The sequence below is a fragment of the Aedes aegypti genome, chromosome 3 (assembly GCF_002204515.2).
Source record: "Aedes aegypti strain LVP_AGWG chromosome 3, AaegL5.0 Primary Assembly, whole genome shotgun sequence".
NCBI classification, from domain to species: domain Eukaryota; kingdom Metazoa; phylum Arthropoda; class Insecta; order Diptera; family Culicidae; genus Aedes; species Aedes aegypti.
In genome coordinates, this window is record NC_035109.1 from 263147186 (window position 1) to 263164080 (window position 16895).

The 16895-nt window shown below is 40.7% G+C and overlaps 1 protein-coding gene across 13 annotated transcripts in view; it reads left to right on the top strand.

Moving 5' to 3' along the window:
* Positions 1-16895, top strand: part of LOC5571120 (protein muscleblind) — a 353898-nt gene that overhangs the window by 283938 nt on the left and 53065 nt on the right. For 10 of the 13 annotated variants that reach the window (XR_002501876.1, XR_002501877.1, XM_021851941.1 and 7 more), the window contains one exon: positions 11418-11633. The exons of the other annotated variants lie outside the window; for them this stretch is intronic. Coding sequence is in view for 8 of the 10 variants with exons in the window: in XM_021851941.1 (XP_021707633.1) it covers positions 11418-11633 (216 nt within the window). In the remaining 2 variants the exon portion in view is untranslated. The remainder of the gene's footprint in view (positions 1-11417; positions 11634-16895) is intronic. 13 annotated transcript variants of the gene reach the window in all.

Genomic DNA, 16895 nt, shown 5'->3' on the forward strand with positions numbered 1-16895 from the left:
AGTGTTATCCTTAACGCTGTTCCTGGTGGCGATGCAGCCCATCTTCCGGATTCTGCCGAATAAAGACGACATACTCTTGTACGCCGACGACATTCTCCTCGTCCTTAAAGGGGCAAAGAGCGAAGGGCATACAGGAAGTTGCAGGGCGCCGTTAAGACTGTATGTAAATGGGCGAACAGTGTCGGCTTCGCACTGTCTGCTGTCAAGTCGCAAGTGTTCTACTGCAGCCCGAATGCACGCCGAGAGCCGGTGCGGAATATCATTGTGGATCAAGTTTCTGTCCCGAAAACCAACCGGCTCAGGGTTCTAGGTATCACTCTAGATCGCACCTTGACCTTCAAACCGTATTCAAAATGGTGAAGAAAGTCACGTCTGCGAATACTCCAGATGATCGGAGCCAAACTACCGCGAGGCAATCGGACAAGTCTGCTACAAGTCGGATCGGCGTTAGTAACTGCAAAACTGACGCACGGTATCGGATTGGTGAGCCGAGGAGGACCTGCAGATCCTCGCTCCGGCTTTTAACAAAATGGTTCGGTTCGCTTCAGGAGCCTTTATCACCATCCTGATAATTTCTGTCATTGCTGAAGTGGACACCCTACCATTTGAACTACTGGCGGTTCAGTATATAGCGCGGACAGCCATCAGTATTCTGGCGTAACAACATTCTTCCATTGATTCGGCGCTCTTCGGAACGTTTGGAGGAACTAGCCGACGCAGTACTCCTTGCTGTCGATCACCTTGCGATACAGGGCGATCGTGCTTGGAATGAACAGAAACCTTCGATTGTATGGGACGTGAAGAGGAATATTCGAGCCGGTGACCCTCCGGAGAAAGTCTGCCCAGTCGTCCAGCAACTTCTGTCGACCCGTTTCCACAACTCGACCGTCGTCTACACTGACAGGTCAAAGTGCGAAGACACGGTAGGAGCCTCGCTCTTCAACAATGGCCTTTTCGGAACGTCTACCGAAGGAGTGCAGCGTTTTCTCTGCAGAAGCGTATGCGATAAAGAAGGTGGTTTCCATCGCTAACCTACGAAATGAGGTGGTCATCCTTTCGGACTCGGCGAGTTGCGTGCAAGCCTTAAAGGCCGGATCTTCAAAGCACCCGTGGATTCAGTAGATTGAGTATATCGTGCAAAACGAAAACGTTCGGTTTTGTTGGATCCCGGGACATGCTGGCATAACCGGAAATAATGAGGCCGACCGCTTGGCCAAAGAAGCTCGGCAGCAACCGGCTATAGATATACCTATCCCAGGCGAAGACGCACTGAGAGCGACGAAAGCAGCCATACGGAGCCGATGGCATACCCAATGGTTCCAGACAAGGGACAACAAGTTGAGGGAAATTAAACCGGACACGAAGAGGAGGTTAGACAGTGTCAATACGAGTGTTGCGGAACCGCAATCGATGAGCGGCATCTTATTCTGCATTGCAGAAATTATGAACGAGAAAGACAGAGATACACCATCGCATCACTTAGCCTGAGGGAAGCGCTAGACAATTCTGAAGAAAGGAACGGAAAATTGTTGAAATACTTACATGGTACAAAATTGTATAGCAAAGTGTGATGGAAAGGAGTAAAGTAAAATAAATTTGCATACATACTGGAATTTTTTACCCGGACACTAATGCACCCTTCTGGTGTAAATTGTCATTAATAAACAAAAAAAATCATCAAGATCCTTCTTACTTATCTGAACGTTGAAATACTCGTTTAAGGCAAATTATGGACCCCTCTCGCTTTTTCCATTACCTAGAATGGATGGAAGGGGTTAGGGGTATGTTTCACCCAAGGATTGTTAGACCATCTAAATGCACTTAGGGAAAGTGTACCAGTTATGGCTATAGTGATTCCTTATTTGGCCATACGTGAATTCTCGAAAACTTTTGCATTTTAAATATTTTTGAATGCTTTGACAGCAAGATCTAATTGGTTTCGAACTACTAAGACACACAAAGTGATTAAAAACTTGAAAACAATTGGCATATCGTGTATGTCGAAATAGGGAAATATTATGTCCATAACTGGTACACCTACCCTACTTCGAAATTTATTTCAAATTGATTGATCTACTGGTTTCTAAACTGTGGTCATTTAGAAAAAGTTGTTCTTTGAGCAAATATTTGGCCTTCATGTATAAAAACTAAATGTACAAAAAGCATATGCATTTATATTATAAAACATGCGCATTTAAATGGAATAAAAAGCTTTCATTTCCTTTTAAATGAAGTTAGGAAAATAATAATTGAACGCAAAATAATGAAATACGGTTGTAATTCGGCAGAAAAAAAATCAAAATCGTTTTGAAAAAGTACCGAAATTGGTTGACCAAAACGTACGAAATGTTAGTAATTATAGTTCAGTATGTGCACTAGAATATTTGTATCACTTAGTTTGCGTATTTTGAATCTTTTTCTTCTGTATTTTGAATTTATAAAAGGGCCTTCCTTAGTCGACTGGTTAAGCTACAAATCAAAGTCTTGCTGAAGGTGTCTGGATTCGAATCCCGGTCGGTCCAGGATCTTTTCCTAATGGAAATATCCTTGACTTCCCTGGGCATAAGGTATCACGACGAGAAACGACTGCGAAAATGGTAACATTGGTAAAGAAAGCTGTCAGTGCATAACTGTGGAAGTGCTCATTGAACACTAACCTGAGAAGCAAGTTCTGTCCCAGTGAGGACGTAATGCCAAGAAGAAAAAAATAGTCTAAACACAAACGTCTAAGAGACAAATGATATAAAGAATTGAAATTTTCCCTCGAAGAATGCCGGTATCGGGTCAATAGGCCGAACCAAATGGGGCTGTTAGACTAAATCTGTCATTAGGTCGAAACTTTCAAAATTTAATTCTAAGATTGCACTAGAACTTCAAAGGCATAAATCTTGCGAAGAAAGCATCCAACAACATTTCCCTATTTATTTTGGCTTTGTGCACTAGCAGAAATCCTAAAATAAGATGATCAGAAAATTCACCAACTATTTCTCCAGTTTAGTTCCTTTGAAATCGTAAGTAGGGGTACAAGTCAGCCATTTGTCGGCCATCTTTGAATTCACCGTAACAGGAACCAGATGTTTTCCTTCTTTTATTATCGATTATTCATTCTGTGTTTTTACTTTATTCGCCCTGCGCAATTTTGAGGCTGATCAATTCGGCCTAACGAACTTTAGCCTATCATACTTCGGCTTAACGTTCTTTGGCCTAATGACCCAGTCCTTCCAAAATTTTGTGTCCTAACGTTTTTTTCTTTTTGACTTGCTGTGTCTAAGCCGTAAAATAGAATGTATTCTTGTTGTTTATCCTATCAGTATACTGCCATCACCGAAGCTTTTGAAAATTCCTTCAGCTCTTATTCATTAAAACCTACTTCGCTGTACATAACCTTTACGTTAGCCAATTAAAACACGATTAGTAACTACTATTGGTCGGTTTATGGAGCGCTTAGACGCAGTAAAACTAAAGTAGACCAAAACATAACGGAATGATACGATTAAGCAAATCTGTTTGCTTTAAACCTTAGCAAAGTAAAAAACCGAAAAACAAGTACCTCAATCAAACTCAGTGTCTTGTGTAGAGCATTCCAATGATTGAATTCTTTGTGGACCGAAAAAAACTAGCAATAAACGCAACAATTGACGAAAGTTTAATCATTAAATCTCGCTTCAGCGCACGTTTGTTCCTTTTACCTTTAAAACATATTCACACACATTTTTCATTGTATTGTACTGTTTTATTCTAAACTTTTCGGAATGTATTTCAAAGCGCAAATAACTTTTTAGTTAGAATCATTAAGTTTTTTTTACTCTGTCTATCTCGTTCCATGGTAAAACCTCGGCGGTGAGATTGAAATGTGTTTGTGTTCAAACTGTGTTCGATCGAAAATCAAAACCCGTTCAACCGTGTTCGGGGTGGGTATTCGTGTGGTTGATTGGTTGGGCGCCACATTGTTCCAATCAGCTGAACAAGCAAGATTGATAGAGTCAGGATGTTCGGTGCACCGGTACCGAGCGTCAAAATAAATAACTGCGTGTTGATTCGGGATATTTATTGCAATGAAAAACATATCAATGAACATGCCGCGCTGTCAAATGGACCCCCTTGCTGGACAATGGTCACAGCGTGGTAGGGAGGGCAATGTTTATTTATAGCACGAAATGACAATCAAATTATGGTTCACAACATTTCTTTTTTTTTCTGTGCCTCGTTCAGTCGTCCATCAGTTATATTGTGACCAATTCTTGCCGATGTGTTGCAGCACAATGCAGTCGGGTGGAAGCCTGGAATCACCGAACACATACATGTACAAAAAGCACATCGAAGTGAGAGGGGCAATTTGTTACCTTAATGTGACCCGCAGTTCTCGTCGCGTTTCCTCGGTTCTCTTTGGAACCCCACCAACGTGAAGGGGACCAGAGGCGGAGACAGAACTTTTCGTAACAGTCGAAATTCTGAGTAGATTAATTTGGATTTTCAGAAATGATCATACAAAGCATCATTTCTTAAAATGGAAAATCGTATAGAGTTCCAAACAGAAAAATAACCTTCTACTCAGAAAATAGATACTAGAAGTTCTTAATATCTACCTTATTGTGGTAGCTAGAGTTGATTTAGACAAATATTGATTAGTTTTATATGAACGTGCATGTTTCGTTTCAGCCTGCATGCATGATATAAGTGGGTATATTTTATCCAATTGTGTATGTTTTATTTGAGCGTGTCAGAATTGACTGCTAGAGATCTCGGAAAAGCGCGCACGCGGCTTTGTATGCGTGTCGAATGATCGAAACCTCAGTTTAGTGAAGTTTGCTGTAGTGTAAAGTTGTAACTGAAGACGGCAGTGCAAGTTTTCAGCCGTGGGCGAATTCGGCTGATGGCGGAATCGGCCGAAAGCAGTGTGGATCAAGCGTGGACACAACACTTATGAGACAGCATCCATGAATATCAAAACGTTGCGATTGATTTTCATAAGCTAGCTCATGTTTAGCAGCACGAAATTCTCATGCGTTGATAGCCGTAGGTGTGAGTCACGTGCTCAGTTATTTCAATGAGCTTGGATCGATTCCAGGCTGCATCATTTTGCAAACTTTTTGCACATTTCATGATATAAACTAAGTCATCGTCATCATTTTTATAAGGTAGCTTAAAATATTCATGTGGATTTTTTATAGCAAAAAATCTTAAGATTTTTTATTGACGTCAAAGACGATTTATTGTATGAATGTAGTGTTCAGTTTTTGGTGTTCAGTTTGTGACGCCCCTGCTGGAATCTCCGAGCCAAAACCCGATTCTGTACCGTCGTTTGCCACGGCGTAATGTTTGGGGCTTGTCGTTTATCACAATATTTCACGCCGTGTTTGCAAATTTGTTTCGAATGCAGTCTCGTCGTCCTCGTCATCATCACCGGCACACAACTGGTGGAATGGCGTTGAGGATTTGACTTTTTGATGATTCTTTTTCCAACATTGCCTCTGTTCAGTGGCAAGCGGACAAGTATGTGTCCAGTGAGTGAGTTAGTTCAGTTCAGGTCGACAAAGCACTTGGGGTTGGGTGCCATGTATGGAACCGGTCAGCTGGATCAATTTCAAAATGTAGTGTATTGTTGCGCCGATGTCAGCCAAACGGTTTTCAGAACCAACAGCGGAAAATTGTCACTGTCAGCAGATGAAAAATGTGGCAACACGCGTTGATAAATTGCAATTGCACGTGAATGCATCAATTAGGCATATGCCAAATCGAGAGCCAAACATTCATCGCATGACGTTCAGTGTGTTCAAATTCTTTAATGTTTTGAGCAAGAGACACAAATGAATAACAAATAAACCAAATAGGTTCTGTATGTGAGCTGCTGTTGAAAAATTTATAGGTCCTTCTGTGTGAAGCTCGTCAGTTTCTGTGTGAAGCGCATCTGCTTCTGTGTGAAGCTTATCAGCTTCTGAGTGAAGTTTTTTAGCTTCTGAGTAAAGCTTGTCAGTTTTTGAAAGCTAGACAGTTTCTTCTGGAAACTTGTCAGCTTCTTCTGGAAGCTTGTCAATTTGGAAGCTTGTCAGTTCTTCTGGAAGCTTTTCAGCTTCTTCTGGAAGTTTGTCAGCTTTTTCTGGAAGCTGATCAGCTTTTTCTGGAATCTTTTCAGCTCCTTCTGGAAGCTTGTTAGCTTCTTCTGAAAGTTTCTTAGCTTCTTCTGGAAGTTTGGACAGCTTTTTCTGGAAGCTTGAACAGCTTCTTCTGGAAGCTTGAACAGCTTCTTCTGGAATCTTTTCAGCTTCTTTTAAAAGCTAGTCAACTTTTTCTGGAAGTTTGGCCAGCTTCTTCTGGAACCTTAAACAGCTTCTTCTGGAAGCTTGTACAGCTTCTTCTGGAAGCTTGGACAGCTTTTTCTGGAAGCTTGGACAGCTTCTTCTGGAAGCTTCGACAGCTTCTTCTGGATGCATGGACAGCATCTTCTGGAAGCTTTTCAGCTCTTTCTGGAAGCTTTTCAATTTCTTCTGGAATCTTGGACAGCTTCTTCTGCAAGCTTGGAAAGCTTCTTCTGGAAGCTTGGATAGCTTCTTCTGGAAGCTTGGACAGGTTCTTCTGGAAGCTTATACAGGTTCTTCTGGAAGCTTATCAGCTTCTTCTGGATGCTTGCCAGCTTCTTCTGGAAGCTTGCCAGCTTATTCTGGAAGCTTGTCAGCTTTTTCTGGAGGCTTGCCGGTTTCTTCTGGAAGCTTGTTAGCTTTTTCTGGAAGCTTGTTAGCTGCTTCTGGAAGCTTGTCAGCTGCTTCTAGAGAGCTTGTCAGATTCTTCTGGAAGCTTGGACAGCTTCTTCTGGAAGCCTGGAGAGCTTCTTCTGGAAGCCTGGAGAGCTTCTTCTGGAAGCCTGGAGAGCTTCTTCTGGAAGCCTTGGCAGCTTCTTCTGAAAGCTTGGGCGGCTTCTTCTGGAAGCCTGGACAGCTTCTTCTGGAAGCCTGGACAGCTTCTTCTGGAAGCTTGGACAGCTTCTTCTGGAAGCTTGGACAGCTTTTTCTGATAGTTTGGAAAGCTTCTTCGGTTAGCTTGGACAGCTTCTTCTGGAAGCCTGGACAGCTTCTTCTGGAAGCTTGGACAACTTCTTCGGTTAGCTTGGACAGCTTCTTCTGGAAGCCTGAACAGCTTCTTCTGGAAGCTTGGACAGTTTTTTCTGGTAGTTTGGAAAACTTCTTCTGGAAGCTTGGACAGCTTCTTTTGGAAGCTTGGACAGCTTCTTCTGGAAGCATGGACAGCATCTTCTGGAAGCTTTTCAGCTCTTTCTGGAAGCTTTTCAATTTCTTCTGGAATCTTGGACAGCTTCTTCTGCAAGCTTGGATAGCTTCTTCTGGAAGCTTGGACAGCTTCTTCTGGAAACTTGGATAGCTTCTTCTGGAAGCTTGGACAGGTTCTTCTGGAAGCCTAGACAGGTTCTTCTGGAAGCTTATCAGCTTCTTCTGGATGCTTGCCAGCTTCTTCTGGAAGCTTGCCAGCTTATTCTGGAAGCTTGTCAGCTATTTTTGGAGGCTTGCCGGTTTCTTCTGGAAGCTTGTTAGCTTTTTCTGGAAGTTTGTTAGCTGCTTCTGGAAGCTTATCAGCTGCTTGTAGAGAGCTTGGACAGCTTCTTCCGGAAGCCTGGAGAGCTTCTTCTGGAAGCCTGGACAGCTTCTTCTGGAAGCTTGGACAGCTTCTTCTGAAAGCCTGGACAGCTTCTTCTGGAAGCCTGGACAGCTTCTTCTGGAAGCTTGGACAGCTTCTTCGGTTAGCTTGGACAGCTTCTTCTGGAAGCCTGGAGAGCTTCTTCTGGAAGCCTGGAGAGCTTCTTCTGGAAGCCTGGAGAGCTTCTTCTGGAAGCCTTGGCAGCTTCTTCTGAAAGCTTGGGCGGCTTCTTCTGGAAGCCTGGACAGCTTCTTCTGGAAGCCTGGACAGCTTCTTCTGGAAGCTTGGACAGCTTCTTCTGGAAGCTTGGACAGCTTTTTCTGATAGTTTGGAAAGCTTCTTCGGTTAGCTTGGACAGCTTCTTCTGGAAGCCTGGACAGCTTCTTCTGGAAGCTTGGACAACTTCTTCGGTTAGCTTGGACAGCTTCTTCTGGAAGCCTGAACAGCTTCTTCTGGAAGCTTGGACAGTTTTTTCTGGTAGTTTGGAAAACTTCTTCTGGAAGCTTGGACAGCTTCTTCTGGATGCTTGCCAGCTTCTTCTGGAAGCTTGCCAGCTTATTCTGGAAGCTTGTCAGCTATTTTTGGAGGCTTGCCGGTTTCTTCTGGAAGCTTGTTAGCTTTTTCTGGAAGTTTGTTAGCTGCTTCTGGAAGCTTATCAGCTGCTTGTAGAGAGCTTGGACAGCTTCTTCCGGAAGCCTGGAGAGCTTCTTCTGGAAGCCTGGACAGCTTCTTCTGGAAGCTTGGACAGCTTCTTCTGAAAGCCTGGACAGCTTCTTCTGGAAGCCTGGACAGCTTCTTCTGGAAGCTTGGACAGCTTCTTCGGTTAGCTTGGACAGCTTCTTCAGGAAGCCTGGACAGCTTCTTCTGGAAGCTTGGCTTCTTCTGGAAGCCTGAACAGCTTCTTCTGGAAGCTTGGACAGTTTTTTCTGGTAGTTTGGAAAGCTTCTTCTGGAAGCTTGGACAGCTTCTTTTGGAAGCTTGGACAGTTTCTTCTGGAAGCTTGTCAGCTGCTTCTGGAAGCTTGTCAGCTGCTTCTAGAGAGCTTGTCAGATTCTTCTAGAAGCTTGGACAGCTTTTTCTGGAAGCTTATCAGCTTCTTCTTGAGGCTTATCAACTTCTTCTGGAAGCTTGTCAGCTTATTCTGGAAGCTTGCCAGCTTCTTCTAAAAGCTTATCAGCTTCTTCTGAAAACTTGTTAGCTTGAAGTTGGTCAGTCCAGTAAGTTTCTGTTGGAAGTTCGTCAGTTTCTGTGTGAAGCTAGTAAGTTTCTATATGAAGCCTGTCAACTTTGTGTGGAGCTTGTCGTTGATTGTTAGGGAGCAGTGCTAGTACCATCTAATCAATCTTCGAAACACATTTCAATCTCACTAAGTACCGTTATGAATGTTTGCATCGAATTTGCAGCAATGTTAAGTATAATAATCAAATATGAAGCTTGGATCAAGAATAATTGCTGCAATTTTGAAGTAAATCTGATGTTTTATCATTATTTTTTCAATATAAAAGCCGGTGTCCTGTTACTGTATTGCTATTTAATTGAATTAGGTTACCAATGAAGCGGGAAATTCGGCAAATGAAGATGAGATAAGGATCGACAGAGATCAAAAGCAGACATTTGTTCGGATTTCCCACGCTTATAATGCTTCTTACTTTAATCAAATGGAAATGATACATTAGGATAGCGAAGACACCAAATTTGAAAATATATCATATAAGATAGCTAATCGAATTGTGTTTCTAATCGATATCTAAGAACCAATTTTTGTTATCTCGAAATATAAAAACGTTTCTAAGAATAGCTTACAACCTGTAAGCAGATCTGTATAAAAAATTTAAAAGCGTTTCATAGTGCAACCAGCTCAGTGATAGATAACAAGTTGTATTATAGCCAGATTGTTTAAACCCTTGGTTAGAATAGTTCTAGCACGGAATAGTTTTAGATTAGATTTTTTTTCTATATGCCCATCTAGATTAGGCTTCCAAAATCGAGACCGTCTACTTCTTCCGTAGGATACAGAAACCATCCACCCCTTCAGATTTCTCGTCCCGTCTCTGATTGTGTCGGTTATAACACCCCCCAAAAAAGGCACTTCAGCCGAAAACCGAATCACACACGTACGTTCTGTCACGTCCAACTTCGCTACAACACTACCAAAAAACACGACTACACTCTGTGTATAGTACTTTAGTTATTGTCACCTTCCACCTGCGCCTCTCAAATCGCCCCCCTCTATCTGTTTTCATTTCCTTATTTTTCCACTCTAGTACTACTCGCTATGCCCTCTTCGAACCTTCGATAAATTAACCCTTCGAACCCGTATGGATTACGACCCAACATAGCCAAAACTGCCCCTTCGATGGGGGGGCATTTATTTAACGATTTCGTTCGAAATTCCTCGAAACTTCCCACCACTGAGCGACACAGTCCATCCAAAGATCTGTTGCGGACTTCGCGTTTAAGGTTACACACATGGAGCGGGTTCATGCAAACACGTGTACTTACTTCGAGCATTAAAGGGCTTCAAACGTTTCAAACTTCACCACAGAACACACGGGAAGCGAAAACTGCATATCGAGAGGAATGGCTGCTATTAATCAAATTAAAAAAATCTGGAAATTAAAAATAAATGAACGCAAATGATTTAACTCATTCTTATGTTTGGAAACACTGTAACGATCGAAAGTCTTAATAACAACGAAGAACAAAAAAAATAGTGTGACAAAACTCTTGTCACTTTGACAGATCATTAGTTGGTAAGATATAGACGACAAAACTTATTTTCTTTGTCTTGCCTGGGAATGTCCTGTCAAAACGATCTGAGTATAGGCCTATTCACATGACGTTCTTAAACAGCTGATCGGGAAGCTCTTTGACAGTTCTTCTATGAAAATGACAGCTTCGTCCTCTACCGATGTAAACAAATGCAAAGACGGACCTGTCACATGAAAAGGCCTATAGTCAGGTTACGGACAAAATATTGAAAGTCAAATCGTCAAAAGACAATAGGTCGGACAGTCCCTGATAGTTTGTCAGTGCTGGCAACCCTCTCGATATGTCGTCTTCGTCCAAATATAAATACATACAACAATTCTTGACAAAATTCAAAGCACTGCTGCAAACATTTTTTGCGTGCGCTTCCGAATTATTCTATTCGTTAGTATCGTTTTTTGCATCTCTTTGCTGACGAACGTTTTTTCCTAATTCTACTTTCTTATGTTTTGTACGCAACGTTTCCAAAGCAAATTTGCTCTATCTCGATCGGTGCTCTCTACACCACAGACAAGTGAACCAGCAACGCTCTTCACATATGAATATATATTTGCTCGCAAGTTTTCGTTTGTACCGCTAATTATCTGCCAATCTGTTTTGAGTTTTCTCTTTCGATTACTACTAATAACACGTTTTTTATTAATCAAATTGCCGCTTAAAAGACAGTTTTCGTTTGTTGCCAATTTTGTACCGATTCACTGCAACCGTGATCGATGTGTTTTTTATTGCTGATACTTCTTATACTAAACGATCGAACGCATATTTTTACCTTTTTGCATATTTGTTTGTTTAGTTGTTGGCAAGCAACTAAAACTTTTAATTAGCATACTTTTTCGCAAATACAAACAAAATCGCTACTAAAAATGCATTTGAAGCCAAACTACCATTCTTTATGTTTTTTTATTAAACAAAGCTACCTAGAGTTAATGAAAACCTTTAACCTACATAAAACAAATGAAAACCCCAAGAAAAGACAAACATCAATTAGCAGATAATGTCTTTAGGTATGTCGCGAATTCATGCGCGGTGCCTGCAAGCGAGCGGAGTCCGAGTGCCGTTTTGCACATCCGCAGGACAGCGTTACAACACACGAAGACGGTTCTGTCACGGTGTGCATGGATGCCGTGAAGGGTAGATGCGCTCGTGAACCTTGTCGCTACTTCCATCCTCCTTTGCACCTGCAGGCTCAAATAAAAGCAGCGCAGTCACGCGCAACCGCGGTATGGCTACCTTTAATACAAATCCAAAAAAAGAAAACATATTTCTTGTACCGTTTTTCTGTTTTCTTTATCTCTGTTCTTTTTTCTCTCATTCTTTCAGTTTCGCGTCTAATCACTAACAATAACTTTCCACCTACTTGTATCTTCCATCTGACTTTCTTTTCCATCTTTTTCATCCTTTGGTTTGCCATTTATGTGAACTTACCTGATTCGTTTTGGTTTGATTTTTTTTCTTTTGTTTCCAATATTGTTCTTTGAAAGTTGAAACACATTCTTCAGAGACCGATGGTTTGAATTTTCCGTTTTACTAACACAAAAACACGCACACTCCAACGTCACCTTTCCCGATTGCAACAATTTCAGTTTGTGTCCTTTGGCACAGAGCACTGTTGTGTAGCTGATCCCAACTCCACCACCACCTGTCCACCCTCCTAGATCCAACACTTGACCAAAAGTAGTCAAAGATAGTTAGATAACTACAGTAGATTCCGTCCGAATTTTAGTAGACACCAGTGAACAGACATTGTATAGTATAACGAAGAAAATGAGAAAGAAAGCAAGAGCTTGTCATTTCGAAATCAGAGACATCTACTCGTCAGCATCCAACTACGCGTGTTAATGAGAGAAACCGGTGAAAGCTGCAATCGCTCTTTTGTTATAAATCGCTAAGAATTTATACCGTTCGTGACGTTTAGAAGAAACCACTAATTCTTTACAGAAGCCAGAAGTTTTTTTACAGCTATTTGCAATGCGCAGCAAACAAGTTTGCCTACGTGCGTGCTCTGAAGCTAACAGTACACGGCGTCAAATATCTGACTGTAGTCAAACATCTATTGAAAACTCTAAGAGACGTTAGACATTACATCTAATTTGACCCGATGTACTTCAAGCCGAAGCAGAAAATGCCAGCAAGTTGATTACTCTTCTGCCATTACACCTCATCTAGCCGTATTGTCTCTTTCTTTCTTTCTCGTTGCTGTTAAAGTTAACTTCCCATAAATATTCCATATCCTTGCTTGTCGTCTTACTCTAATAGCGTTCAACCCTCGACGACGAAAGACCACTTTTGAATGCATGTCCGTTCTTTGTTTCATCCCCCATCCATTGTGTTTAACTACTGTCAAAGTAAAAACTGTCATTCCCATCGTCCATTTCACCATTTCATCTCTCGAGAAAGTCTAGTCCCATCAGATCATCTTTCAGCGGATTTCTTCTTTGCCCGTGCGGTGTCGGACTCAACGGGAAGACATCCGTTCATACTGAATCTGTCATCTATGTCTAGAAACCGCGTCCGGTAGATTAGCCACGCCACCTATCAATCCAATATAGTTAAGAACCGTAGAGTAGATCCCCGACTAGGACTAGTACTAGTTTACCGTTCAAGATTCAGTACACTGTTATGTGATCGCTTGAGAAAATGGTTACACGGGAAATTACGTGGGATTCAGGAGAAGGTTAGCTTTGGAAAACTCAATTCAGAAACAGATTAGCAGACTCTCTAAGCAGATGAGTTCAGTTTTAAAATCAAACGAATCACATTAAATCAACACTAAAGAAAACTCATCAAGATAACTGGTACAATATATTCAGAACAACAAAACATGTGAAATTTCAGCTAAAAACCGAACAACAGAATACGGAAAGCATGTGGAAATGATTCTCGGAAACCAGAAAAACCTTACATCTGTCTGTGAAAAGCTGTCTGTGGATGGAAAACATGGACGATAGCACATACATTGAATTAGCTGCGATACAAACTTAGTTCTGAACTTTTAAAATGCAAAGCTTAATGGCAAAAATGTATGTTTGCTGCACATAGAAACTAGATGCGCATTATTTTCAGTGTAAACATTTGCAAAGTACAATTTTACTTTCCAGTTAACGAATGAAATTCGTTGACTTTTTGAGTAAAATCTTGACTTAAGAACAGTCTCGCTACCATTAAAACCATGGGATGCCTAGCGAACTCCAGACGTTGCTCGGATATATCCTACCAGTTTAAGTATTACCTTACGAATTTTGAAAGGAATCTTGGTTATTTCAGTGATATCGCGAAGGTTCTTAATAAAACCCTGTGGGTGTCAAGCAGGTGTTTTAAGGCGAAGTAGGCCGTCATTGAAATTTGAACGCATCGTTGATGATTGTTGCTAATTCATCTCACGATTTCGTGTCAAAGAAAATCAGTTGGTTTTGCACTGACACAGCTGAAAAAGTATCTATGCATACTTTATGCATGTTAGCGCGTACAGTGACACTTTTTCAAGTCAATATAAACTATCAAGACAGTTTTATCACTTTGAAATGCAAGATGAAAAGTCATTATTGTTGCCAAAATGAATGACGGGCTACTTAGCCTTAAGATACCATTATATTTTTCTTCAAGGTCTGGAAGATTTCTAGCGGGATCGTTTTCAAACAGGATTCTGTAAACATTCCGGGAATTTTTGTGAAATCTGTGGAAACTATGGCATTCAATCGAGAACATGAAGATTTCAAATTAATCAAGTCGGAATCAAATGCGGGCCCAATTTAACTATAAATGAATGTAACAAATTTCATATTGCGACTTTTGCACCCATTTAGACTCACCCCAAATTTCTTATTATCGCAGTCGAATCTCGCATACAACTTCGCAGTGCAAATGTAAGGTCTATCATGAGATAGGTTGTTCCAGCTTTTTGACAGTTGGCCAGTTAGCCTACCTAGTTAAACAGATCTTGCTGTGCGTAGTTGTGTGATTTGTGCGCAATAAATCGTACCGTGATAGTCGTTGCCTCTAATCGGGGGAAAATGTCTCAGTGAAATCGTGCTTAGAAGGGATGTCAAAAATATCACAGAAATCTAAACATTCGTGAAAGACCAAATACATTAGGGCTATACAATTTAGATCCATCAACTTCTTAAAAAACCCAAGCAACCAATAGTTCGGATTGTACTTAACCCGGTAATGCCCAAGGTATCCCCCAGTTGTGCTTAAGTCGCGAAATTGTTATCAATAGTTACGTTCCCATAAAATAAACATAGTTTCAGCAAAAAAAATATAGTCTGCGGTGAGGATCCAACAAAATAAGTGTGTCATCGATATCCATACAATTAATTTGGCGTTTTATTATGACAAAATTAATGATAGTTGATCCTTTATAAACGGTAAGTGTTGTCAAAACTATTTTCGGTTGGAGCTTATTGGAAAACTTACGCTTGCTACAAGGGGTCCTGAAAAAGTTAAAAGTCCAACTTTGAGAATGCATATCTCCGTCGATTTCCAGGCGATTTTCAAATTTTTTGCAGCAATGGAATCATACACAATTCAAGAGCAATATCCAGTTGAAAGCTATTTCAATAGATAGCATGTCCAAAGTTTTATAACAAAAAGTTCTGCCTAGTTTTATCTGGTACGGGGTTGTGGCACAAATTTAGACTCAAAATGCCATGCTCTTTCTATTCTAAGTGCTTGCTCAACCAATATTGAATAGTCAGCTGGAAATACCGCAATTTCTCTAAGTATTTGCTTGCCAGCATTATCATTTGCAGCATATCCGTTGAATGGTAGAAATATTAGAATAGCCAGACCCACTGTACAGACTTGGGAATGAAGATAATTCAAATACAACACGGCTATCAAATTATCCGTGTATAAATAATTTGATAAACGCAAATATTTGAATTTTTATTGAAGAAACGGCGACAACCGTACCAACCGTTTCATTTCAGGGAGATAGATAAAATCGTTGGGAGTGGCTTAGCAATGTTAATACACACGCCATCTGTTGGTTCTCTTTTTCTTAGGATGACACACAGGTATTTCTCCCTTGTGCCCTGGCTCAAACGCCTTGGCTTAAGCGCTTTTTCTCGCTCTCTAGAAAGACGAAACTATAAAATATCATAACTCACGTAAATCTAAATCATTCCTGATGAAATTTTCAAAGATTGTCCAGTTTTTATTCTAGTTTCGATGGCATGAATGACAATCCTCAAATACCGGATGGTTGCTGTATTATTACAGATTCCCTATGGTCATTTGGGGTATTTCAATAATTATTAAGTTTTTGCCTATGCAACGTCCCCCAACGAATAGTATTGAGTTTTTAAGTCTTCCAAAATACCCCCAGACTTTTCCAAAGTGCCCCGGGGGAGCCTGTAATAGGGGACAATTGGATTTTTGCACCAAAATGGGCCGTGCGACAGCTTTATCATCGTGATTTTTTATGAGAAGGCTTTCAATATATTTGAAAAGGATCTGCATTGGCCATTTCTAGATCTACTAGGGAGCCCTCGAGGAACCTTTGACAGGGGACATTTCCGTTTACACTCTAAAGCAGGTCATACGACAGCTTTTCTCCATGATTTTTCAAGTAAATTTGTTGAAATTATTTGAAGTGGGTCATTGGGTTATCATTGGGCTACATTGGCCGTTTCTGGAACCACCGGGATGCCCTCAGGGAACTGCTTCGAGGGCACAATTGCATTTTCTCGCCAAAACAGGTCGTGCGACAGCTCTTTCTTCATGATTGTTCATGAAAAGACTACTGTAATGTTTGAAAATGATCGATGGCTAGATTGGCCGTTTCTGAAATCATATGGGAACCGGTGACAGAGGAAATTATCGTTTCCACCTCAAAGAATGTCATACGACAGCTTTATCTCCATGATTTTTCATGAGAAGACTTTGAAATTATTTGAAGTGAGTTTTTGGGCATTGGGCTATATGGACCGTTTCTGGTATCACCGGGTTGCCTTTGGGAAGTGCTTCGAGGGCTTTTTCTTCATTATTTTTCATCAGAAGTCTTTTAATATATTTGAAAGGATCATTGGCCACATTGGCCGTTACTCAGGGAACCTGTGACTGGGGGCCATTTTCGTTTTCACTCTTAAAAACGTCATACGATAGCTTTTCTTCATGATTATTCATGAAAATGCTTTTAAATTATTTGAACTTGGTCATCATTGGGCTACATGGGCTCACTATAAGCAAATAAATGCCATTGAATATCAATTTACAGGCGTACAAGTTGAGAACTAGGGTTTCTTGTAATATTTTGCCAAAAGAAATTTTAAGTGTTACCAAAAAAAATCTCTTTCTGCTAAAAAATAATCAAATTTATTGTTAAAAACTACATGTCATTGTTTTGGAACTCAATTAATGGGCAAACAGTTAAAACAATAAGTATTTTTTCTAGTGTAATAAATTGAGAGTGCCAAAATTGACTATTTTTTATGCTCACAGAATTTCTACATGTAAGCTCCTGTATATTGCTTCATATA